Raw genomic sequence first — 26,447 nt, forward strand, 5'->3', positions numbered from 1 at the left:
TCTAATCCATCGACTCATCCATCATCTGGAGCTGCCTTGCAGGCTTGTGGGGTGATTATGCGTATCTCCAGCATTTACTGGGAAAGAGGCAATACACCAGGGACAGGTCACCAATCTATCACAGGGCAACACAGGACAGTCATACTCACACACCTAGGGGAAATTAATTTATTAGAGACTTGACGTGAAAGCAAATATTCTCAACAAGCAGCTTCCTCAACTTTCAGGCTGTCTGGTCATTGCAAGAGATGTTCACCTACCCACATCATTACTGCAAATTAATGGTGCATCGTCCAACGGGTAAGAATGGAAATGTAAAATTAGCTTGGTCTAAAACAAATCTTTACTTAAAAGAAAAAAGGCTAATTTTTCATTTCTACTTTTCAATACGTTTGTGTTGTTACATTTAGAAATGTTCACATCTTAATCCCGCTGTTTGTAGGATGGGATGCTAAATTATTCTGGAAGAGATGTTAGAAAAAAATATTTGTCATTTGTATTATATTTTACTGACGTTTTTTTTTTTTTTTTATCTCTACCATGCTTTCTTCTATATCATACAACATCCATTAAAATTGTACACATGCGTGTACATGCTAATCAGAAATAACATCAACGCAACTTCTGGGACAGCAAATAACTCCTATCCGTGGTGGGAAATTGTTTATATCTTATCACGGGCCCCTAGGTTTATGTTGCCAATTAAAAAAAAAAAAAGAAAAGGCATAAAAAAATAAAGTGAGATGCATTCACTTTCTTTAGCGTTTCGTTTAAAAATGACAGATGCTTATTGAACTTTTTTTAATTTATTTATTTTTTATTAATATATCAAACATAGTGTACAAAGACTCGTTGAGGTACAAACATTACAACATGGGTAGAAAACATTTTAAAAAAAATGGGTCTGAACAATAAGAACAGATACATAAACAATAAGGCCAATGAAAGATTATGGAGCAAGATTCAAAACAAAAGAAATGTAGAAATACTGGCAGTTACTTTTTTGGCAGATACAGATTTCAAATGTTTCAATGAGGTGTAATACAGTTAAAATTGGTTAAGAAAAAAATCAAAACAAGGAGTAGAACCTCTCCATTTACAGCAATGTATATGATATTTGACAAGAAGGAATACAATATTAACCATATCTGATATTTTACTATCAAGGTCATCAGCATAATACAATATGTGAGTGATGGTTATTTCTGGGATGCTTAATGAACTGCAGCCTTTGGGTGGCGCGATGGTGCCTCAGCACCAGCAGCCCCTCTCCATCCAACATGGCGTCGTCGGCGGCGGCTGCTCCGCATCATCGCTGGGCGGGGCCGCGGTGGGCCGAGCTCCGCGCTGCCTGCAGCTGAGCACTTCCGCCGGGGGGTCAGGTTTCCCCCATCTCTCCGTCACTCGGCATTTAAATTGGGCTGCAGGATATCAGCTGCCGACCCACTCAGCTCCGCACCAAGGCGGCAGAGAGAAACAAAAATAAAAACTAACGCTTAGCGTCAGCTGAAACCGTCAGCTTCGCGTCTTGCTTTTCGGCTCGAGAGCTGCGGGAGCACCTTGCGGAGCCCGGAGAGGTTCGGGCTGCTTTGTGGGAGCAGGAGAGGCTGAACACAAATAGCGGTGGATGCGCACTTGCCAGCAGCTGCTCGGTGCGTCGTTCCTGGGACCGCTCTGCAGTTTAGTGGACCAGACCGGACGGCGGTAACGGTGCGCAGAGGAGCTGCGCTCTTCCCCTTTGTTTACTGATCCAGATTAGTAAACAAAAACAAAATCCATTCAGAGGTAGCAATGGTGGCCTGGAGCTGCGCGGACCAATGAGCCCGAGCAGTGAAGTGCGTTTGAATCTTAATATATAGATATCGCTATTTGGTTTGGTTCTTTTAGTTGTAGACGTGAGCGCAGAATAAAACAGCCTCCTAATTGTAGGATCAACTTTATCCAGTGCAGGTTAAATCATTTTTTATTTACTTGATAGTTGCGTGGCTTACATTATATTCAATTTGGATTGGTATTGTAAGTTTAGTGTTTATCCTTTTTTAGTTTAAGCAGTTTCTTTTAAAAACATAGTAAAAAAAACTTAGCTTCATGTAATTTTTTTATCATATATGCAGAAATATCTCACTTAATGCCCAATTTCTTCTGGTCCAATCAACATTTCTGATTCTTCAGGTCAGTAGAAAGCTGAACAAGCTTATCCAAGTCATTTTAGATTTTGCCACCTAAAAGTTGGTGAATTGGTCCGACAGTAGGTCAAACTGCAGCCATGTTCAGCTGGCTTGGGACCGACGACCGGAGGAAGAAGGAGCCGGAGGTCTTTCAGACGGTCAGTGAGGGACTGAAAAAACTCTACAAAACCAAACTCCTGCCGCTGGAGGAGAGCTACAAGTTCCACGAGTTTCACTCTCCGGCCCTGGAGGATGCTGACTTCGACAACAAGCCCATGGTCCTACTGGTGGGGCAGTACTCCACCGGAAAGACGAGCTTCATCCGGTAAGACTACAGCCACACTTCCTTAGGTCAGTGGTAAATGGGGGCTGCCGGTGGTCCAGTTGTGGGAGGGTTGCAGGTTCCCTGGTTCAAATCCCGCAGACCGCCACTGAGCAAGACCTCAGAATGCTCCACAGGCATCCCATAGTGGCAGCTCAGGGTCTAAATGCAGAGGGCAGTATAAAGTTACAATGACAAATAAAGGTGATTATTAATTGGACTGAATTATATGTTTAGAGGAGCAGAAATCAAACTTACAACCCCATGAGGGATTTAGCGGGTTAGAAAATGAGTGGATGGATGGAACCCCCCGACTTGGTGCTGGGCAATAAATCAATATCAATATATATTTCGCAAAAGACACCTAATCAATATAAATAGAAAATACAGCGATATAATATTCAATAATTCCACTAAACTCCGATCCAGAACCACGTGGTTTTCTTGGGGATATAGACAGAGTAAATGATTTAGCCTCTCCACCTCTGACGGCCAAATTAAGCAAGGCTTGTAGTAGGGCTGACATATTTTAAAGGTTACATCTATGTAGGGTTAGAGTTACAGTCCAAATCTGGGCTTTTTTCCTCCCTTTGTTTCAAATAGGTGAACAAAACACTACTCAGTAATTATCGATATGAGCTGACTTGTAAGGCTTACAGTATATCGTGATAGAATATTCCAGTCATATCACACAGCCCTACTCCGACCGCAAGACAACTACTCTACCCACTGAGCCGCAGTTGACCATTTTAGTTAAATTAGACCGAGAGAGGAAACACACACACAAATAAGTACGACGAGAGAAAGCGGAGAGATAAAAACGGGGAGAGGCGGACACACCCGAACCGACTCCTGTTCACAAACCAAACTGGTGAAAATCGCAAATGAAACGTAGGACAATTAAAACGGCACAAAGAGCAACATAAAATAAAAGCCTGCGGTGAGCCGCACCTCTGAAAGCTTTATTTGCTCTGTAAAAAGTTAATTTAACACCCACACGCACAAATGTCTTGCATCTGGACGCGTCCCTCCGTGGCACAGCATTCCTTCCTTGCATCATGTCTCTGTGCTAATGTGCAACGCTTCTGGCAGATGAACTCCTTCGTTCAGAACGACCGGGATCAAATGTTTTGGTTCGCAATATCATTGTTTTATCGATTTCGATGACAAACCATCAGTTGCTGTTTTGTTGCTGCAGGGTTTTTGATACAGTTCTTGGTTTTTGAATCAAACAGAATGACTACCTTTTATGTAGGGCTGCACCATATATAATCAATGCAGTATCAATGTGTGGTATTCATACCACAACGGACTGTTTTAAGTGCAATAGTTGGTGGCTACCACATTTAAAGTGTGATGAACTTGCGTGTTTTACGTTACTGTAATATTTAGAGTTTCAACAAACTCCGTCCTACTTTGCTCCCTCTGGACGGTAATCAGATCGCCCAAAATACCCAAGATCACAGAGTGATGCGAGCACAGAATGTGAAAGAGGAGGAGAGAAAATAGGCAGGTACTGCAGTTGATATCGTCATTGCAATATTATCACCATCGCAAAATCTTCTAATATTGCCCGTCTTTTATGCATTGGAAAATGTGTTCCTACTCGTTATCTGATTCTTATTAAACTTTAAAATGCCAATCAAAGTACAAATTGTTGCTTCTACAAGAAAGCTGGTGTCACGTTTGTCAGTTTCTGAGCTGCTGTTCACTGATTAGACAGGCAAAAGTTACAGGTTCCTATCTCTGGGTGGTTGATAGTTTGTTTTTGTTTTTTTATATATTAATCATATATTGAGGCTCGTAGCCAATTTTGTGTTAAGGTTACAGCTTGAATTCAGGGCTATGAGAGGGAAACCTGAGAGATCATGGAGGTTCAGGAAGTTTTATCTGGTGATGTTTACCACCTCCGAGTCCTTTTTATATTATGGAGGAAAATTAGGGCTGGGCAAGTTAACGCGTTAATTTCGCGTTAATTCATTAGACTATTAACGGCGATATTTATTTTATCGCGCATTAACGCATGTTGCTCACATGCTTTCAGTCAGTGTCAGTCAGCACTCTTTCGCTCCCCCTCCCCTCTCGTACATGGCTCAGCGGCGCCAGCCAATCAGCACGCAGGCTCAGCCTGGCCCGCCCACTCAGCTCTCACACAAACTTAATACACAAACAGCTGAGAGAGACCGCAGCAGCGAAAAAACATGAACACGGGAAGTAGCACCGTTCGGCTTTATTTTAATACCGTAAATGAAATCAAGCTGTATGTTTTGTAAAAAGCCGATTCATTTCAGTGGAAACACAACAAATTTATCTAAGCACGTGAAAAAACATGAAAACGTCGAGCCCCAGAAACGGAGAGAGGAGACGAAACTTCTCTCACTGCCCCGACAGACCCGTCTCTGACTGAGGCGTTTCAGTCCTCCAGGGAACATCCAGGTAGATCAGTGGATGGATGGATGGATGGATGGATGGATGGATGTTACTGGAGCCCACACATAACATGTAATTAAGACCTTGAAAGAACCCAGTACATATATTAAAAAGTGTTATTTAAGATAAGATAACATTAGCTAATCCTTTTTTTATCCCACGACGGGGAAATTTATAGGATGAAAGCAACAGGCAGGTGCACACAACACAGACAAAATTACATAAGGATTGAAATATATAAGAGGTGGATTAGCGAAAAAACACTGAACATAACATTATTATTATTATTATTATTATTATTATTATTATTAATAATAAATTGTAATAATAAAATAAAAACCACAAAACCCAAAAGGTCAACAGTTTCATGATACATCAAGCTTAGGGACTGGCTAATATACAGGAGGTCAAAAAAGGCAATATTTTGGCTGCAGTGCTTGCTGTTCTCTTATGAAGAAAAGATCAACTAGTGCACTAAATTCAATAGATGGGTTGAAAATATCCAGTATAAAATAAGTGCTACAAATGTTACAACACTTTTGTTCATATGGCAGCAGGACATTAAAATAAAAGTGCTCTTTACACTACTTTTGAATTCATTCTTGGAGTTTGTAAATACAATGCGATTAATCGCGATTAATCGCGATTAATCAGGGCGATTAATCGCGATTAAATATTTTAATCGTTGCCCAGCCCTAAGGAAAATATATGCAAGTCTTATTGTCAATTTTTCCCTTTGCTAAAGTATATATTAAAATGCACGATATTGTTGGTGCATATTTAAAAAACAACTTTTGCCATTTTCATGCATAAATGTTCATTAGATTTTGATGAATTTCAACAGGAAGTGTCACTTGTATAGCCGTTGACCAAGGATGACTTTTCTTTTGAGAAAAGGCAATACATTCCTCAGATACACTAACATATACAATCCACCATTAAAACCATTCCTGTTTAAGTTCTGCCATTGATGTTTTGCTATTAATAGTACGGTAGTCTCCAGGCTCCAGTGGTTGGACTGGTGTTTATGCAGCTAGTGTTTGCTCAAAAACAGCGTTTTGTTTCCTGTTGTGTTTTGAAGTTGTGAGAATCTTGAGTTAATGTACCAAGAATATAATTTATCGATCTGGTTTCCTTCCTGTTAACAACATAGATGTTTCATACTGTACATTTTTTGGCAAACCTGCATTAGACTGTACAAAAGTCACATGTAGTCAACCAAGTAGTCTTATTAGTTACTGTTTTCATCGGTCTTTATTCCTAAAAATCTGATTTGATACGCCTACACTTACTTTTCTAGGACAAATCATTGTCCACTCAAATTTTTTTGAATAATTTCCTTTTTAATATCAGAATCTAACAATTAGATGTACTTAAAAAATAGTACAATCAGATACCTGATTTTAATTAATTTTTTCTTCATGATGTAACCTCCTGAAATTGCCTTTTAGTGACAGTTTCATGACTAAATCTAAAAAAGTATAGAAATGAATCCAATATTGTAGGGCTGGGCGATATGGACCAAAAATAATATCTCAATGTTTTTTAGGCTGATTATTGATCTATAATATCTATGTCAATATGTGTTTTTTTTTTTTCATAAAGTAATTATAAAAAGGCATCTCTGTGTCAAAGCTTTATCCCAGATGTCTCACAGGCACAGCTGTAGATAAATATGTGAACCCGCTGAAAAATAACCCACTGGAATACATAAGAGTATAATTATAATAACACAACATATACCATCTCGATATAAATGATGTAGTCTCATCTTAGATCCCTTTTGTAAAAAAATCTCAATATTTTTAAAATCTCAATATATAGCCCAGCCCTACAATATTGAAACAAATTCTGGAATTTGTATCTTTAAATTGCTGCAAATGTTTTAATTTTTAACCTGCTTGCATGCTCTCGGTGTCATTTGAAAGATTCTTTGATGATTTTTTTTTTCAAATGAAACAGTTTAGTCTTACTTTTTGCTCTGGCTGCATTTCCTATGTTCTATCAAAGCGTCTGACCGGGAACTATCCCTGGAAGTAATGCGGAACGCTGAGCAACATCAGCACTCCGGTTGCGGAGGCTCGTTTAAGCCGAGGAGCTTCGACAGACACACACACTTGCAGAGAGCACAGTGGGTAATTGGCGAGTTAGGGCTTTGAAAGCCGGAGAGAGGATGCTGTTAGTCACTTCCTGCTACAAGACATGGAGACGTCCCTGCTCTCTCATCTTCCTCATAAAGTTCTAATTCTTTCTCTCTGTCCCATCTCGGTTTCTGATGGCAACACCCCCGCTCAGCTGCCTGACCCCACGCCACCGGCATTTTAACAGCGCAATGCAGAATGTGCAAAGTGCTTAGTAATCCTTGGTCCAAGCTCTTGCTCCTTGCAACTCGTCTTTCACTTTGTGCCTCGGCTCTTTTTGCATACTAAACAAATGTTTTTTTCTTTTTTTCTCAAGGCTGCACGGCCATGCTGTAAGGCAGTAACATACCTTTAGAAATAAGCCCAGAGAATCTCATCGTTGGACTGAAATTATTTATTTAACCTGCAGAGTGTCAAGAAGCTGGTCATCCTTTGAGCATGCATGCGACTGAACCCACCTCCTTGTCCCTTTTTTCTGCTTTAAACCTCATGATGTGTGATTTATCTGTGGCGCTGATGAAGCATTCTGCTGTGAATCTCGAAATAGATTCTTAGTGGAAGTGCAGAATTCAAGCTGAGGTGATCTGGAAGGACATGGATGTCATAGCTGCAAACGCATGCTGTACGTGTGTGAGGTTACACACCGGGCGTCATCCCGTAGCTGCACCGTAGATCTATGTATGTGTTGCACAAGCGCCTCACAGAAAAGAGGATTCACACTACCCAGGCCCGTATGTATAGAGACGGCTCTGCCAGGCACCACTGGCTCCCCCCGGCAAGGTGTGAGTTTAGGGAGACAATCCATAGGGAAAATACCACACATCCCAGTTTGTGCTTGAAAAATGTAACCCTTCTGCTTTAAATTGCCTCAAACTTTCCTAAAGGTCTGTCAGTATAACCAGAATTGTGAAAGACGCTACAAAAAGTGTCATGGAAAGAAATAAAATTTAGAATTCAGTCTTATACATGTGAAACGTGAAATGTTTAAGTGCATTATGCATTTTTACAACTTGGCTGTCCTGAGTTTTTAAACCACTGTCACATACCTGCCTGTCATTTCAGTGAGTTCGGAAGACTTGGTGCTGTAGGAAAATGACATGTTCAGCCCTGTAGCACACACGATATGATCACCAGATAATCAGGCTTCTGCTGATTTTTTTTTTTTTTAGTTTTATTTGTCACTTTTTCTGCCGACCCATAGGAGAAGTTCACCTGCCTGAGCACCAGTGATCTCCCAGGCCGTGTATACTGCACATATGCACCCCTGCTACAGAACAGTTGTGAATCAAATATCCTCGCCAAGATGTGATGATAACGTCACTCCGACCAACATTACACTGCGCTGTCTGCATTGAGGAAGATTCATTCACCTTGGCATGCTCAGTGCTTGAAACTGAATGTGAAACTGACGGCTTGCCCTACTAGCTGGTTAGCTCTGCAAATAATTAACCAATTGGCTCAGAGCATTTAAATTTAGTTCCTAGACACTTCTCTGTTTCTCTTATTTCATCCTTGTTGTCCCTCTTCTCCCTTCTTTCATATTAGGCGTCAAGGGAGGATTTGTAGGTATAAAGCCTCCAGTAGTAAAGCAAGTATGTTTGACATAACTACGGATGCCAGAGGCCAATTCTTCTTTTCACGAAGATGGGGTTGACCAGGAAAAATTAGTTCCCATACAGCCAATTGATATTTAAATATGGATAAAACTCAAACACCATTTTGTCACATTGAAAGTGTGCTCCTCTGTCTTGATGCATAAGAACACTGTGAATTTCACAGCCTTGATCCCAATACTCACGCAGTATTCAGGACGGGATCTCCATGAAAAGCTAAACGCATCCTTCAAAGATGTGACAGCATTTGAGGTTCCACTAATCCCTTTCATTTCCTCGTGTTATGGTGCGTTCACGCCGAACACGGTATCTGCAAAATTTCCGTCTGCACCAAGCGGTGTTGGCCGCTGTGCATTTCGCATCCGCAAAAGGTCACGCCATATTCACCGCGCTTCACCGCATCATAAAATAGGAGGAGCTTCTATCTGCTTGTCTGGGCGTATTGGGATTTTACAGAGCGTGTCACGGTGCTGTATTTAATGGGGAATGTGGAACAACGGCGACGGCATCCCATTGGGTCCACCAGATCCTCCAGAAATGCTCCCAGTTTGTAGAGTCTAGGAGCTACAGCTGGATCACGGTTGCTTCCCGTGGGGCTTTACAGTATTTGTGATATTCATGAGCTAGTGCATGCCAGTCAAAGTGAAATTTGAAATGCACTTTAAAAAAGTGTTCTTTGCTTCTGGTTGTACTTTCTTGGAAGGTCATTCCCACATATGGGAATATTTACATGCTGTTGGGTATATCAAAGGAATCTCTTATCTCTCCAAGTTTAACACCATGACCTTCAATTTCACCCGCAGCTACCTGCTGGAGCAGGATTTTCCTGGAATGCGGATTGGCCCAGAGCCCACCACGGATTCTTTCATCGCGGTGATGCACGGCGACACCGAAGGAGTCATCCCCGGCAACGCTTTGGTGGTCGACCCCAAGAAGCCCTTCAGAAAGTTGAACGCGTTTGGGAACGCTTTCCTGAACAGGTAAGATGCTCAAATTCACCGAACACACGCACACACAGGGGGAAGTCGTTGCTTTACGCAGGCAGGTGTTGTCTGACATCTTAGGAGGAGGGTTCAGTGGAAGCAGAACGTTATACTGAGGTAAAGTGAGTAAACGTGGGGGGAAAAGCCTGCAGAGTACAAGTGAGAATCCACACCAGCGCTCCACATTCCTGCGTGATTGAATTTCCCTCCTCTTATGGCTCAGGCTTTTGGGTGACTGTGTTGCCAGTGAGGGATCCTTGCACAGCCATCTTTCTGAAAGACACTACGCTCGTTTTGTCGATATGCTGTCGCAGATATTCTAATGATGAGTTAGGATGAGGGGCAGAATCGCTGTGAGGATGACCCCTAACGCGTTCATATTTATTCAGCTGAGCAAACACGCGGAGACGAGTCGACACGGAGGAGAAGGGATAGGAGAGGTAGAGGTGTCTCAGTGTGGGACAGTGTTTGTTATAAGATCACTTTACCCTCCTGTCCTAATTTGGTCCAATGTCCCCATCTTCTTCTGTGTGTGTGTGTGTGTGTGTGTGTGTGTGTGTGTGTGTGTGTGTGTGTGTGTGTGTGTGTGTGCAGGTTTGTGTGCGCCCAGCTACCTAACCCCGTGCTGGAAAGCATTAGTGTGATCGACACGCCAGGAATTCTGTCTGGAGAGAAACAGAGAATAAGTCGCGGTAAGACACACACTTGTCATCTCAAACTTTTATGTAGTCCTCTATTTATGTTTCTGTGTGTGTGTGTGTGTGTGTGTGTTTGTGTTTGTAAATTCATTGGACCCACTCAGCTGCAGGCTCACAGTCCCACTGATCTCTGAAACCCTGTGTCAGCATTTCCTTTGGACACTTGTGTCCGTGTGTTTATTTTAGCTGTTGCTTTCAGGAGGATTACGTCTCGTTCATTTCAAAGAGCAGGAAGCGGAGACAAAAAGATGAGCTTTGAATGCACTCTAGGCACACGCACACTTTTTTTTTTTTTTAACTCTGCAGGCCTGTAACAAACCCTGTACAGGAAAAATGTCATTCTCTTTTTTTTTTCCTTTCCCAAGTACTTTCAAAAACACCAAACAGAGTTGCAGATGAAAGCGCATTCACACATGCTGAGTTAGTCTGTGGTTAAATGCTTGAGCGTAGTAAACCACAGCTGCAACATCCATAATTCCTTCACAGCCACTCTGCAGCGTTGCCCATCAAACTTGACTCTGTCGCCACATGCGTCCCGGCTCCGCCTTCACAGTTGACTGTCCAGCACAGGCAAAAATTCCTTTAATTAGCTGGAAAAACAAGCAGTTGCATGTGGTTTAGATTTAGATGTCAAATCATTGTCAACAGAAAACATAACCAGAGAACCCTAATACTGCTTAGGAGGAGGAAACGTTGACGTGTGTCTTTGTAGATGACATGCTTTCATGTTCCAGGTAAAAAAAAATGTCCTGTTCTAGGTAAAAATGTAAACAAAAGCACTGGAATAAATTGTTATCAAGAGGACTTTGTGACCCCAAGAAGCCACTCTGTATTGTGAGTACCAGTAGGTATTTTTATAGCTATTTCCCAACTTATAAAAACAAGCACCTACTTTACTTGGCTGCAGAGAGAGATTGGCCCATATATATATATATATATATATATATATATATATATATATATATATATATATATATATATATATATAATATATATATATATATATATATATATATATATATATATATATATATATTCTGTAAACTTATGGATTTATTCTTTTTTTTTTTTTTCATTTTTGCCACACACAAATGATTAAAGGAGGAAATACACCGGATGTGTTGCGGCGCGTAAGCGCAGCAAAGCAACAAATGTGTGTCCTACGCTTAGCTTTTCATTTTAATCAGTTAATAAATGTACATTAGAAGCATAATACGTGTACAACGCGCGTATTTACGCTACACAGCGTCTAAATTAGATTGAAGTTCTAATTTTAGATGTATATACGCTCCTGTTTGGCAGGGAATAAACGGGAAAACAAAGTCAAAGTTCACTTCCGAAAATATCCCAAAAGTCAAGTCTCAGTTTGGCTAGACGGTAGTAGAAGTCACCTTGTTGATGCTGCTGATTGATGGGATGCATTCAACAGTTGTTCATCTAACGCGCCTTCCATTTGTTGCTCTTTCCATGTGGCCATTGTTCTTTTCAGAGCAGAAACATGCATCTGATGTAAATTTATGCTTTTAAAAACATGCCTGTAAGCCACCCTGCTTATGTTATGCTTACGTTTCGTATCATCAAACCAATTTTATTATCAAAGATCATTTCAGTAAACAAAAAAAATGCAGTTTTCAAATGATGATATCATTTATCAAGGAGAAATGGCTTTCCAAACCCTCCTGGCTCAGGGTGGAGACGTAAACCTTACATCAGTTGGGGTCTGGCGTAAAATGAACACTGCATCCAGGTACTTTGATGCTCCGGGGCTGCTTGCTGCTGCAGGACTGAGACGACTTTCTGTAACTGATAGAACCATGAATTCTGCCCTCTTATGATGGATAATGTATAACTATTAGCTTTCTTTAGCTCAAGTTAACTTGGATTATGCAGCAGGACAGTGATCCAAAAGACACCTGGAAGTCCACTTCTGAAAAGCTATAAAAAAAAACAAATTAAGGTTTTGAAAGGGCATAGTTAAAGTCTGGACAACCTAAGGGCGATGCTTAGTTTACCTTAAAGAGATTTTTATTTTTATTTTAACTGACGTTCTTTTAAGTTATTTTTGATCAGTGTACCCCTACTGCTAGTAGTAGAAACATGTTATATGACTATGAACTTGTTAGGAAAGTAAATACATCCCAGAATAGTAGGAAGCTAACAGGCTTGTACACTGAATCAGTGTCTCAGCAGCTGAAAACTGTATCCACACATCGGGAAATTGTAAGGGAATGTATGAGAAATAAAATAAATGATATTTAACTTTCGTGCACTATTTAATATTCACGAACATAGCATTATATCCCACTGATATAAACGTTTTCAGTTTAAGTCTTTTTAATTAGCTATAGTCAGCGAAAACAGGTGGTGTACATCTGAATAGCTGTTAGCTTCCACCACTCTGAGGATTTATTTAAGGTTTTTAAAAGCCCACACTGAAATCACATCTTTCTTCTACAGATAAGGGAATAATTACTGATAAAGCCTTCGTAGAAGTGCACTTCAAAAATGTAATCCTAACGAACTCTTAAACAATCCATTCATGTTGAAAAAAATCCTTCGATTTGGATACATTTAAACAAATCTGCAAGGAAGAGTGGTCAAAATCCACGGCAGGCGATATAATCAGCCCATTGCCTCAGAGAAATCTGTAAAGAGGTAAATACAGGATATTTGCTTTGCAGGATACAATGTACAATACAACACACAACCCTTTTAGCTGCTGAGAACTTGTACACCGAGGTGAAGAGACAGCATAGGCAGAAATGTGTGTCTTGTGTGGCATGGTTAGCATTCCCTGAGCTCTATAATGGCATTACCATACCAACCAGCAACATTTAGAAAAGAGCCGAGACACTTGAACAGAGCAGTAAAATGCTTTCATGGCCTTGCCTTCGTTAAATCATTTCCTGAGACGAGGCTTAGTCTTCCTTTGTTTACCTCTTTCATCCCTTTTTTCTTCTTGAAAGCTGAAGCTTGAATTTTGTTTAGGAGGACGGGACAGATTATTTGCAACACTTTCAGTTTCACTGTTAGGGTTCTGCTTTGCATTGTGTTGAACCATCTCAATAATACATCCATGCTGTGCTGTCGCCTTTCGAGTCCCACCGTAATGATGAAATGCATAATTATTCTTACACAATTAACTCCCAACCAGTGAGTTCTGCATATCATAGCTGATTTCTTCATAGTCGGGGTGGGGTTATTTGCCTGGATGTGCAGTTTCCTCAGAGCACAAAAGTGGAAAATAGTTTTTCATCTTTTTTTTTTTTTTTTTTTTTACTCCAGCTTTTCTGTTGAGAAACATACCAGAATGAGTGATTTGTGAATACCAACAGGATGTTATTTAGGTGTGGTAGTAGATGATTTAACACAGTGCCGTGTCGGCTCATTTTTTTAAAGTTTTTATTTTTTTTCCAGAAAGTACAACTGAATCAGCACAGCTGTGTTTTCTCTTGGGGCACACAATGTGTTTGTGTTCTCAAATCCATTTTAGTTTTCCTTCCCATCAACTGAATGGATTAAATTGTTACATTTAATCATCATGTTTACTCAGTTTACCACTGTATCCATTCTATGTCACGTTCTGTGTTTTTGTGTTATCAGAGTATGCCTTTATTTATTTCTGTGTCTAGATGAGCCGTTGTCAGCCTATAGCTGTCTGCGTAGATGTCCTTTTGGAGGTATAGTGGACTATGCTCTAAATCTGGGAGTCAACCAGCTGCAAAAATCGTCTGATTTTTGAAAAGCGTATGAGCTCTAACATGTTCTTCACCAGCTTTGTCACATGACTTTGGGAAAACAAATTGTCTTTGTGGAAGATCACTTTGCTGTTAAGGAAAACAACTTTAACTATGCAATTTTCATTAAACTGATTGTCTAGATTTTTTTGCTTTTCTTTCACCACCGTCTTCACAGCCTCATCTTGTAATTGTTATGGTGCAAGATGCACTAATATTGGCACAATTATCTGGGCATTTGCCTTTTAACACAAATTGAATTTAGTAATATCCTGTTTATAATGTAAAGGTTTTAAAAGGGATTTGGTTGACATTTGCAGCTTCAGCAGCTTGAGCTCTTAAAAACTGTGTTTATTGGAAACTTGGACCATTCTTCCAAAAGCACATTTGTGAGCTTAGACACAGATGTGGGATGAGAAGGCTCGGCTCTTAACGCGGAAACACACCGGATGCGTCTGACTGTTCACTCTCTGATCCGATTTCTTAAAAACACGCAGACTACGACTATAGGTTCCTTCTACGAACCACCGAACTCGCAATATCGAACATTCGCGTTGCTTTATTGTGTTTTGTAGCCAGTTTCTTCATTTATTATTGGCTGATTAGTTTTATAATTTTATCCTTTATCATTATTTTATTGTCTTTGACGCTCAACACTTTGGTGCTTTATAAATAAAGTTGTCGACGATGATGAGTATATACCACAAATCCCAACAACATAAACCCAAGCCGGCGGGGCTGTGATCTCAAAGCTGTAGTTGCTGACCGAACAACCTGAAAGAACATTGCAGGTTTTACTTTTTTTCCAGTATTTTTGTGCTCCTATCGTTGGTAACTACGTTGTTTCTTTAAATGCTTTATTGTTTGCGAACATTTAAGTCTGCCCCTGTGCCAAGAATATTTTACTTTGAAATTTTCCCCCAATGCGAATGTGTTTTCGTTTGCCACCATGTCTCACTTCCTGTCTGACTCTTGCCTTTTCCTCCATATTGATGCATAGCTCCGACAAAAAGAGACCCCTGCCCTGGTCTGTCTTGATCAGATGGTCAGAGATCCAGTCGCCGAGAGTCGCAAGCAGTCTGGTGTGCAGTCATGGGGGAACAAGAAGGGTCCATCTGAAAACTGTTCCCAAAGTATCAGAGGCATCAGAAATGTCTTGGCATGCTGGAGCATTAGGACTTCCTTTTCCCTGTAACCAAGGGCAGAGTCTAACTCCTGCAAAAACGGGAGTAATCCCCTCTGCACCAAACCTTACACTTGCAACAAATTAGTGAGGCAGGTATCGTTCTCTTGGCAACCGCTAAAGCTATGCTCGTCCATTGGATTGTCAGAAGGAGAAGCGTGATTGGTCGCTCCAGAGAACACGTCTCCATTGCTCTAGAGTCCAGTGGCAGCGTGAAACACCACTGCATCTGGCACTCTGCGTTACACTTGGTGATTTAAGACCATAGCAACTGACTCGATGAAGCTCTCTCTGCACTGTTGTTGAGCCACTCTGGAGGCCACGCTAACTTTGGAGATCTGTAGCTGTTGACTGTGCACAATGTTTGCAACCTCTGAGCAAAATGCACCTCACCAGCTGCTGACCCTGCGCTATAATTTTATTCCGTCTACCGCTTCTTGGCTGATTTGCTATCATTCCTAATCGCTTCCACTTTGTTCTAACACTGTAAACAGTTTATAGTGGAATATTTAGTAGCGAGGAGATTTCACAACAGGTCTTGACGCGTTCTTTAACAGATGTTTGCAGAAGCAGTCTGAAGGCACAGGTGCTTTATTTTAAAGAAAGAGCTCTTTCAGGTGTTCTGGCTGCAGGTAACAGAGCATAAAGCAGTAAACCTGCTGGTAGGACATTATTCTGCAGAGAGGTCCCTCCTCACAACGATCCACGCTGGCAGAAAGTGTTCCTTGGAGGCATGGAGATGATTGGAAGCACTGAATTCAATGATTCTGACGGGTGAGGCAATTCAGTGTGTTTCAACAATTAATCAAACCCTTATTCCCTGTTCTAAAGTGACCTTCATTCTCCTGATTTTACAGTTGAGGTGTACCGTTTGCAGATAAAATGTCCGCCCTGTAAGCAAAACAGACTGAAGCGGCTCTGCAGAATGAGTAGTCAATAAATGTGTGCTTCCATCTTTACTGTCGGGTGGTGTTCGATGCCCAGAGTTTTCCATAACAGCAAAAAGGGTTACATTTTAGGTAGGTTGTCTTAGGAGACTGAGCAACATTTGAAAACCCCCTTCAAAGCTAATACCAGACCTTAAAATGTCTAGCAGCCCCCCCCCCCCCTCTCAATGTCTGAGAAGTTTCCACGGTGAAGAACAATATATCCTCATGTGTTGCTCAACTGCTCTGCTCTCATTTTCTCCAGGAGTGTCTTCTTTCTGCTATATTTATGAAGACGCCTCCAAAGCTGCCGTTGCTGCCTCAGCTAACCTTCTGCTTGCACCGAGAAAGGAAGATTATGTTAAAGCTATTTCAGATTTAATGTTGTGTTCTTGGTGAGGCCCTTGGCTCCGTCAACATGATTCCTCAAACACAAGATAGTTAATCATTTATAGCTTTTGTATATTTAAAATCTGTCCTTTTTGCTGGAAGGACAAGTTTCGAAGACATAAAGGGTCAATAGATGGATTGTTTCCCTCACCAAAATCTTATTTAAAAACAGATGGAAAATATACTTAATTTAAAATTTGTTTTCTAGGTGTTTTTATTATTTCAATGGTGAAAGTGTTCCAGATAAGTAGCTTTTAAGCGGCTAATGTCTACTGCCATCTCACAAACAGCCTCCTGGTTGCCGTGTCTAGTTATAATTTGTGGTATAACTCATTAACCTTTAATGTACTAAATGTCTGTATGTGTTGAGTGGAAAATTTCTCCTCACTAATCTCTCATTCTGGTGTTCTGTGTTTTACTCTGGTGTTGCGCAATTCCTCTGGGTAAGCCTCAGCTTTGTCCTTTTTAGAGGCATGCAAGGTCACAAGTCAGTGGTGGTTCTCTCTCATTTTGCAGTAGAGAGCTTTAACCAAGGTAGCACTTATATCTTCCCTATCACCCAATTCTAAAAATCAATTTAATGCATAAAAAGCTCCTTTGGTGTTTATCATTGAGAGCGCGACCTTCAGGGGTGAATAAAATCATTTCTCTGTCAACATGTTTCAATATAGGTCTAATCCCTTTTCCCCTGCTGCAGTCTTCAGTTTCCTTTTTTTTTTTCTCATGTCATGTTGGGATAAAAACTATACTTGCTATGCTTGTTTGAAGGACACAAACCATTTTAGTAACACAGCGACTGTTTGAAATGTCTTGTTTGCTATCAGATGAAAAGACTGAACCGATATCCAAATCTCCTATTTCTCTGTATTGTTTGTATTTACTTTCTTTCTTTGTTTTTTCTTCGTCTCCTCTTCCTCTCAGGCTACGACTTTGCTGCTGTCCTCGAGTGGTTTGCAGAGCGTGTGGACAGGATCATATTGCTGTTCGATGCCCACAAACTGGACATCTCTGACGAGTTCTCGGAAGTGATAAAGGCCTTGAAGAACCACGAAGACAAGATCAGGTACCGTGAGGTTTTTATCTCCCAGATCATAGTTAAGACTTTTAAATTAATAATTGGGTTCCCACGCTGTCTGGAAGAGTAGAGAACTTCCTTTTCCACGGATGGATAAGTATGGTAGATTGAATATGGCCAAAGGTTTTATTCTCCGGACTTCTTTCCTTCTAAAGCGTCTAAAGCGGAATAAATTGCAGGGATTTTAAAGTTGACTTATTTAGTTTTTAATTTTATGAATAAACGGACACTCATTCAAAAAAAACCTTTAAATTTATGTTGAATTTAAACTTTGGTTCTTAAATTGAGCCTATAATGCCAAACAAAGCACTAAAACCGCTATTTATTGAAATTCTAACAAAACAAAAAAGGTGCCAAAATTAACAAACTGTTGAATAAAGAAGTTGCCTTTAGTCTATTTCCTTAAATGACAAGTCTAAGAGTTACATATTTTGAAATGGAGCTTTTCTAAATTAGTCCAGATGTAAGAGCCTCCATTTTGAAATTGGCAATCAACATATTTGTTGAACATAAATATAATAAGATCCAGCTACTATTTAAGCAGGTTCCAGGCAACTACTTTGTGCTCAAATGCTCAAAATCTTGTAGAAAAAAACAAAACAAAAATTCAGCCTGGAAGAAGAAAACAGGATTTTTGTCATGCAAAATGTATAGGAACTAAGCCTGATTGGTCCTTTCTGCAGCATTTTTAATGAGTTGGCTGTTTTCTGTTGTTTTCTCCAGAGTTGTGCTGAACAAGGCGGATCAGATCGAGACCCAGCAGTTGATGAGAGTGTACGGCGCCTTGATGTGGTCACTGGGTAAAATAGTCAACACCCCCGAGGTACAAAGTGGCAGCAAAGTTTTCAGGAGACCATTCACATCACGCACTCCATTTGCATCTTGACATCATGGTGGAAAAAGGGCAAAGTTTGGTGCTGTTTGCAATCAAAACCCCTTTTTTTAGAACCTGTGGCATGTTGCACATACCTGATTTTTATTCTTGACAAAAATGTTTTTAATTTGTGATGAGCGTTTGACCCTACTTACTAGAGTTTTTAAGCTATCCATCATGTGCAATATCATTGTAGAGTTAGTGCCTTGCAGAAGCTTTCATACAACTTGAACTTTTCACATGCCGCCACATTGGGAGGTCATGTAATCCCAGTGAGAGTCTTTGGAGAGTGACCGTGATCAGCAATGTTGCCGTCTTGCTAAAGACTCACAGCGGGGATGAGATTCAGCTGGGGGATTCTGCCATGGATATGTTTTGATCTAAACCGATACTCTGGTTGCATGTTTGAGGTCTTTGTCTTGCTTTATGGTGAACCTCAAATCTTTTGAAGCCTCTAGCAGTCGCCTATATTTTACTCCATCCATCTTCGAACCAGTTTCCCTGTCCCAGCTGATGAAAAGCATTCCCACAACATGATGCTACCACCATCATGTTTAACAGGGTGGTGTGCATGTAGGCCCGTGTCCCTCATGTGGTTTATGGCAAACTGCAAACAGGACTTCTTGTATATTACTTTCAACAATGATCCAATCTACAGGGGACTGCAATGTGGAGTGTACAGGTAACTCCTTGTCCTGTCAACAGATTCCCCCTTTGGTTACGTGTTTTATGAAAGGACCAACGAGGCGAGGGCAGTAGAAGTCACCTTGGCTGTGTTATGCCCTCTGACTCGCCACGTGAAGCAATCACAGGGCCACATTGTCTGAGTTTTATCGAGGCAAGCCATCAGCTGTGACCGTGTCCGGTTTGTCCTTCCAGACAGGAGCGGGATTTAAAAGACTCAAAAGTAATATCCAGCCAGATGAGGAGGATTGGAAGATGCACAGTTCAAGTTTGAAGCATTTGCTCAGCCAACAGCAGGATCGCTGCACTGAGTTTGTGACGGAAATGTTTCGGGAATTAATGCTCTCTTTACTTGGCGTACCAGTTTAGGTGGATGGTCGTGTCTCGGTGGGTTTGTAGTTGTGCTAAATGGTTTTAGATTTTGGGATGATGAATTGAGCAGCGTTCTGCGAGTTGTTCAAAGCTCAGCGTATGGTTTTACAACCCAACCCTGCCTTAGGCTACTCCACAACGTTCTCCCTGACCCGTCTGGGCTCCTCCTTCATCTTCACGATGCTGTTTGTTCACTACTGTTCTCTAACAAACCCTGAGGGCCTTCACAGAACCGATGGGTTCATTCCAATCAGGTTACTGAATGAGGACGAATACAAATTTGTTGGATTTTTCTTAGTGAAAAGTGTTGTTAGTCCTGTTCTTCCCACTTCATCTTCTACGCTAATTTCTGTGAATCTTCCAAAAAAAAGTAAAAAACAAAGCAACTGGACTTGTTATCCGTAGTTGAAGACGTTTCTCTTCCTCTCCAGGAAGCTTTCTCAATTCAAAAAGTCTGGAGTAATGTGCAGTACCAAGCTTTATACTACTGTCCAACAAAGGCCTTGTAATGGCTTAGAAAACATGCAAATTCAACCTGTGGATCTGTCACATAAAATCCCAATAAAATGCATTTGTGGTTGTAATGTGAATAAACATTTTTGCTTAATGTCCGGGCCAACCTCAGTTGATTTCTTCTGTCTTTCTCATTTGCAGGTGATCCGCGTCTATATCGGCTCATTTTGGTCTCACCCGCTGCTGATCCCCGACAACAGGAAGCTGTTTGAAGCAGAGGAGCAGGATTTATTTAAGGACATTCAGTCTTTACCCAGAAATGCAGCACTTAGGAAACTCAACGACTTGATCAAGAGAGCAAGACTAGCCAAGGTAAGGCACGGCTGGCGAGGGTCCACAGAGATAGCAGAGAGCTGCAGCATTTCCTCCCAGAGCCTGTGACGCGGATTAATGGGACCTTGGATGCCGTGTGTGAATGTCAGCATCAGGAGCATGTGTTTCCTATTTGTTCTCCCCATCCCTCCTATGACCGTTAAGCCTTGACAGGGAGCACTTATCACTGCAGCAGAACCAGCGGTGCCGGACAAATGTCCGTTTTTCGGCTCTGAGTGAATTATCTCCCACTTCCTTTCCGTACAGGAAGTCAGGTAGGAAGAGCGGCCGTGCACCTCACGTTGTGGCCGGAGGAAACGTGAAGGGTGTACACCCAGACCCCCAGATACGTCAGGGTTGACGGATATTTTCCTGTTCGACAGCTGATGGGTGTGTTTGTGTGTGTCAAGGACATGAGGCGGATGCAGGAAAACACACATGTATCAACACAGCAACCCAACAAATATTACATTTATTTTTTTTTATTTTTTCTGGGAGTTCTCTTTTGCAAGATTCATTTCGTAAACATTTTAACATTTAATCTTCAAAGCCTGACACATCAGTGTGTGTAATAACAAAAACAAAAGCTGAAAGATTTAGTGGATGACTAAACTAGTGTCAGGACTGTGGAGAGTAAGAACGAGCTGTGATTCCAACAAAATAATGAATTGTTCATTACAAAGGTTTGAAATCATAACCGAAAAGATGGGAGTTTACTTATTTATCCCCTTTACTCATACTTTGACAGTAATGCTTTTTTTTATAACTATTTTATGATTAAAGTTAGCTGTGTAAAGAGTGTAAATGAGGTGGAGCTTCGTCCTACAGGGACAGATTTTTGTTACTTGTGTTCAGCCGCAGCCAGAGGCTTTAAACCTGAAGTTAAGACGTTTTAAACTTGTAGAACTCTGTGTTTAAAAAACGCTTTTAGGACAGAACAAAGTATTTCTTTGTCAGTGGTGTTCAGGTAAATAATAAAACAGTTCACATGTTAATAGCAAAACTTAAAAGCAGTTAGAGTATCATTAAAACGTTTATTATACTTTTATTCTTTGTTCATTTTGATGATTGTGGCTTACAGCTAATAAAAATCCAAAATTCAGATTCTCTTAAATTTTGAATATTACATCATACAAAAAAAATATATTATCCTTTTTATTACCTAGACGTTTTTGGAATGGCCCACATCATCATGGGAAGGACTGATAGGTTGTCTGGAAGATGGTTATTAAAACCTTAGGCCATAAAGGTTCCTTACTAAAGAAGCTGGTTGTTGATTGATCACTGTATCCGAGCACATTAGAGGAAAGTTGAGTGGAAGGAAAAAGTGTCATTGCAAAGGCTGCCCTAGCAACAGCGATAATGGAGGAAAAGATTGAACTGTTGCTCGGTGGTCCAAAGTTGTTGTTTTTTTTCTTTTATGTTTAGATGAGAGTAAATTTTGAATTTTCTTTTGAAATCAAAGACCAAGAGTCTGGAGGAAGAATGGAGAGGCAAATAAACCAAGTTACTTTAGATCCAGTGAGAACTTTCCACATTCTGTGATGTCTGGGGAGCCGTGTCGTCTGCATCGTTTTCTGTTTAGGAAGTTTAGAGCACATCATAAGGACAAGCTTTATGGTAACGCTAATGTCATTGTCCAGCCTTTACTCCTGTAACCTGACCCTAGCCAGATGAATTTCGCTCCGCCTAGCTCCACTCATCCATCTGGGACAGATCCATAGGAATGGCGTTTCAGAAGGCTGGGCCTTATCAAAAATCCTTGCATATGATTGGATAAGGCACTTGTCTGTCATCTTTATCGACGTGCTATTTCAACCACTCACACCGAAGCTAACCCGTGACGCTGATGAGAGCGACGCAGGAAAAAACAAATTTTTTTTTTTTTTAAATGTGTTTGCGGCTCTAGTGGCAGGCGTTTTATTGACAGTGAGCTGACAGGAAGAGGGGGGGGAGACAGGCGGCAAAGCGCCGCAGGTTGGAGTCGATCCAGGGCCGACCGCGTCGAGGACTAAAGGCCTCCTAACATGGTTCACGCTAACCGCTAACCGCTCTGCCACGGGCGCGCCCCGTAAAACAAAACTTGCCAAATCCGGTCGGGAGAAGGGCGAAAACATGGTTTCCACCAACAAAAGCCTTCAGAGCCGTTCTCTGATGTTCTTTTACTGAAACAATATTAGGTAGATTGGACAACACGGAAGAAATAGCAACATCAATGTTAACGCTTGCTTCCTCAACGAGCCCCCATTGCTATCAAAACAATCTCACGTCATGGTCACGTCTCCACTACGTCACATCTATGAAACTCCAGCCCTGCGTCCTGATTGGCTGGACAATAAAATTGGTTGAAGAAATCACTCTCTATGGGAGATGTCCCAGATGGATGTGAGGGAAGCTAGGCGGAACAAAATTCATCTGGCTTGGGTCAGGTTATTACTCCTGCCCACCGCCTAGCAAAACCTGTTTTAAAGAGCTTCGCATTTCCCTACTGGATTGACCTGCAAACTCTCCTGACCCTTTTGCTGCTTTTTTGGCTCAGTTCTTGAACACAGCTATGACAGCCTACTGCGCCACTTCCCTAAGAAAAACAGAAAAATGGACAAGCAAAAAAAGAAATGTCAGACTTTGACAAACTATTTAAACTATCTGAAAGTTCTATATTTAACTTAAAGTTAGAATAAAGAGCTCTCACAGGACCTGGAAGATGCGTTGTCATTCAGTAGTTCAACCAAGTATTCACTTAAAAGCTCTGCTTCAATCACCTTGTTGCTAACACACGGTTTCCATCTCCTAACTTGAATCACGTCTAACTACAAAACATTGTCTGAGATATCCGTGTGAAAATCCCGACGTTTCCGTCTCCATTCACAGGTCCACGCCTTCATCATCAGCTCTCTGAAGAAAGAGATGCCGTCTGTGTTCGGGAAGGACAACAAGAAGAAGGAGCTGATCGCCAGTCTGGGAGACATTTACAAGCGCATCGAGAGAGAGCATCAGATATCCCCCGGAGACTTTCCCAACCTGAAGAAGATGCAGGTGAATGGAAGAGCCGTTTAATATTTCACATTCATAGGTGGGGTGTGGATTTCAGCGTTCTCTCATGCTGACTTTTGTTTTCCAGGACCAGCTCCAAGCTCAGGACCTCACCAAGTTCCAGCCTCTCAAGCCCAAACTTCTGGAGGCGGTCGATGACATGCTGGCCAGTGACATTGCTGGCTTGATGGTCTTGGTTCGCCAAGAGGAAAACCAGAAGCCCAACCCTGTGGTGAAGGGCGGCGCGTTCGACGGCACGCTGCACGGTCCGTTTGGGCACGGATACGGGGAGGGAGCCGGCGAAGGCATCGATGAGGCCGAGTGGGTGGTCGCTCGGGACAAACCCGCGTACGACGAGATCTTCTACACCCTCTCTCCCGTCAACGGAAAGGTGACTGGGGCCAATGCGAAGAAGGAGATGGTGAAGTCAAAACTGCCCAATACGGTGCTGGGAAAGATCTGGAAGCTGGCGGATATCGACAAGGACGGGATGCTGGATGACGAGGAGTTTGCTCTGGCTAATCACCTGATTAAGGTGAAACTGGAGGGACACGAGCTGCCGTCGGAGCTGCCCGCACACCTGGTGCCTCCTTCCAAGAGGAAAATAGTCGAGTGAATGGGAGATGAGCTTCATCCCCAGAGAGAACTGTAACTGGAGCACTTAAACATGCAAATCCCCCCCCCCAACAAAAGTCATACAACTTCATCGTCCAGTCGTGTTGTTTCCATTATTTCAAAGTCTGAAGTCTTAATTCAAAGCATTGAAAGCTCCATCAAATTGAAACTAATTAATATCAACAGATTTTTAGCACACTCAATTAAATAGTTGTCTTACCATATGAAAGAGAAACTTGACAATTTTGTTAAATTTCACCTGCAAATGTTTCCAACACCCCTGAAAGCTTTTATTAGCTCTATAAAAAGCAGCTAATACATACAGTAAAGTAGATGTTACATCTGCAAGTAAAGATAATGGGTAATAAATAAAACATGAGCACTGGACGGCAGAAAATATAACAGGGAGATAAATGTTATTCTTTTTTTGCTTTTTCCTTTACTCTGCTATATTAAATCAAACTAAAGAACAGTATTTCACACGCAGTGCTTGTTCTGTCAATTCCTGCGTTATTTTTAGTTCTCCAGGCATGGATGAATTGTCTGGTCTTTGTTTAACGGTGACATAAATAGTTAGGAAGGTGTCCTGGAAGACAGAAGAATATTTAAAAGCAACAACGACCCAAGTGAATAAAGTTAAATTCCTTATCTTTATGATTTAACGAAGCAACGGGAGCAGCCTTTTCATTGAGTTATTAAAATATATGGATTAAAGAAGACCAATTTAGTTGTTTTGTGTCTATTTTCTGATTTTTTTCAAACCGTTTTGAATCTCATTAACATGTCTGATACTGTGACCATATTAACAATCTATATTATATGTTTTGTTTGAACAGAGACTTTGAATATTGAATGTGCAGACGCTTGTTATTTCTCTGTAGATTTGTCTCATCCACACATGTGTCTAGTTGAACACATGTATCAGTGTTCATGTTCGTGGATTCATTTATCATCTCACAAGCTACTGAGATGGGAAACTTCCAGTGGATTATTCTGAAAACGGTCCAATAACAGCCTAAGCGAACTAGTGTCGGCTAATTTTGTACCAAACATAATTGAAAGGGTTTTTAAAGTTACTCTTGTTGGTAGACTTTACTTTCTGTTTCCTGTATTTAAACGAAACAAAGAACATGCTTTACAGTATTTCTAACATGTTACTTTAGCATTAGCGATTATTATAGGTATTCATAGGTGCTGATTGCTCTATAATGAGATGAGACGCCCACATTAGAAATTACTCCAATTAATCCAGAAATCTTAAATAACTGGTTATTTCCATGTTTTAATTTTGTTTAATTTTTATTTCTCAGCTTCTATCGTGACCTGAATGTGTAAATGCAAAACTTATACTAACTAGATTTAAAATTATATTAATTTTCTTTTTAATGTCACAAGAAGTTTGCTTCTGATTGGAGTTGAGGCAGACACCTCTCAGAAGATAAAACGATATAGCAGAGTCAGTTTTCACACAAAAAACGCATTTCTTTTGTTCGCAGTTTGATTAGAAAGTGGCATGTCAAACATTTTTAACAATTAATGGACAAATCTTTATTAGCAGTACGCCTATCAAGCCCATCTGGGAATTGCCAACCAGCTTTTTGCTGGTTTCCACTGGCATTTTTAAACTTTGTGTTTGGTGATGAGCTCCAAGGCTTTGAGCTCAGAAGGCCTCCATGCCATCACCCTAATCTCCACCGTCCTCCACAGATTCTTCTTCAAATTCCCTGGACTGGGACACTAAAATAATTTATTACTCCAGAAGATAAAAGATGACTTGAAACCTAAACCTGCCTGAGGAACAGAGGCATGAACAATTTCAGGCTGAACTGTGCATGAAAAGACCATCTGCATTTCAGTCATTCTTGTTGGAAAGGTTTAGACCAGAGATCCGACTGGCCACACCTTTTTGCTCCTTTTTTGTAGTCCTGGTTTCTTATCCTGTCATGATCATACTGCCAAGATAGCATATTGCTTACTGAGACGTTTGTGCAACAATACATAAATACTCTGTATTGTTCTATTAGTCTCCAGATTTGTTAAAACTCCGACATCATTTACGGTAGGTTCAGACAGTTATTTTTTCTCACCGGCCTCTTCTGAAAATGCTTTGGAAAATAATCAACAGCATGCTGTACTCATTACCTCCCCGTATTTCATCATATGGTTCAGTCGGTTCATTTGAAAGTGGAAAAGACGTTTGGTGAATGTGGAGTGCAAAACCCCTTTACTGGTGTGTGGTTTTCACGTGTTCACAGATTGCAACATGAAATGTGTGTTTTCTGTTTCTCTGATGGTGATGCGTTGCTTAAATGTGTACTTCACTGCTTCTCTGTTTTCAGAAACAGTTCAAACATGAAATAAAAAAAAATCATATTTGA

The 26,447-nt window shown here is 40.9% G+C and overlaps 1 protein-coding gene across 4 annotated transcripts; it reads left to right on the forward strand.

The window, feature by feature from the left end:
* Positions 1–1,316: 1,316 nt before the first annotated feature.
* On the forward strand, positions 1,317–26,447 carry ehd3 (EH-domain containing 3). 4 transcript variants are annotated; one of them, XM_036147567.1, is made up of 9 exons: positions 1,317–2,172; positions 2,250–2,493; positions 9,478–9,654; positions 10,252–10,349; positions 17,513–17,654; positions 18,390–18,489; positions 20,251–20,421; positions 23,293–23,457; positions 23,543–26,447. In XM_036147567.1, the coding sequence occupies exons 2-9, from the start codon at positions 2,267–2,269 to the stop codon at positions 24,068–24,070; spliced, it is 1,608 nt and encodes a 535-aa protein (XP_036003460.1). In that variant the 5' UTR covers positions 1,317–2,172; positions 2,250–2,266; the 3' UTR covers positions 24,071–26,447. The 4 variants fall into 4 exon arrangements, with proteins under 4 accessions (XP_036003460.1, XP_012709940.1, XP_021167349.1 ...); XM_012854486.3 differs by having other exon boundaries at positions 1,317–1,835; XM_021311674.2 differs by having other exon boundaries at positions 1,317–1,710; positions 2,173–2,493.

This window comes from Fundulus heteroclitus, chromosome 15, assembly GCF_011125445.2.
Source record: "Fundulus heteroclitus isolate FHET01 chromosome 15, MU-UCD_Fhet_4.1, whole genome shotgun sequence".
NCBI lineage: Eukaryota > Metazoa > Chordata > Actinopteri > Cyprinodontiformes > Fundulidae > Fundulus > Fundulus heteroclitus.

Coding starts and splice junctions, on each gene's coding strand:
- ehd3 (XM_036147567.1), top strand. CDS start 2,267: ATGTTCAGCTGGCTTGGGACCGACGACCGGAGGAAGAAGGAGCCGGAG. Junction 9,655..10,251: donor GGGAACGCTTTCCTGAACAG/GTAAGATGCTCA, acceptor GTGTGTGTGCAG/GTTTGTGTGCGCCCAGCTAC. Junction 10,350..17,512: donor GAAACAGAGAATAAGTCGCG/GTAAGACACACA, acceptor TCTTCCTCTCAG/GCTACGACTTTGCTGCTGTC.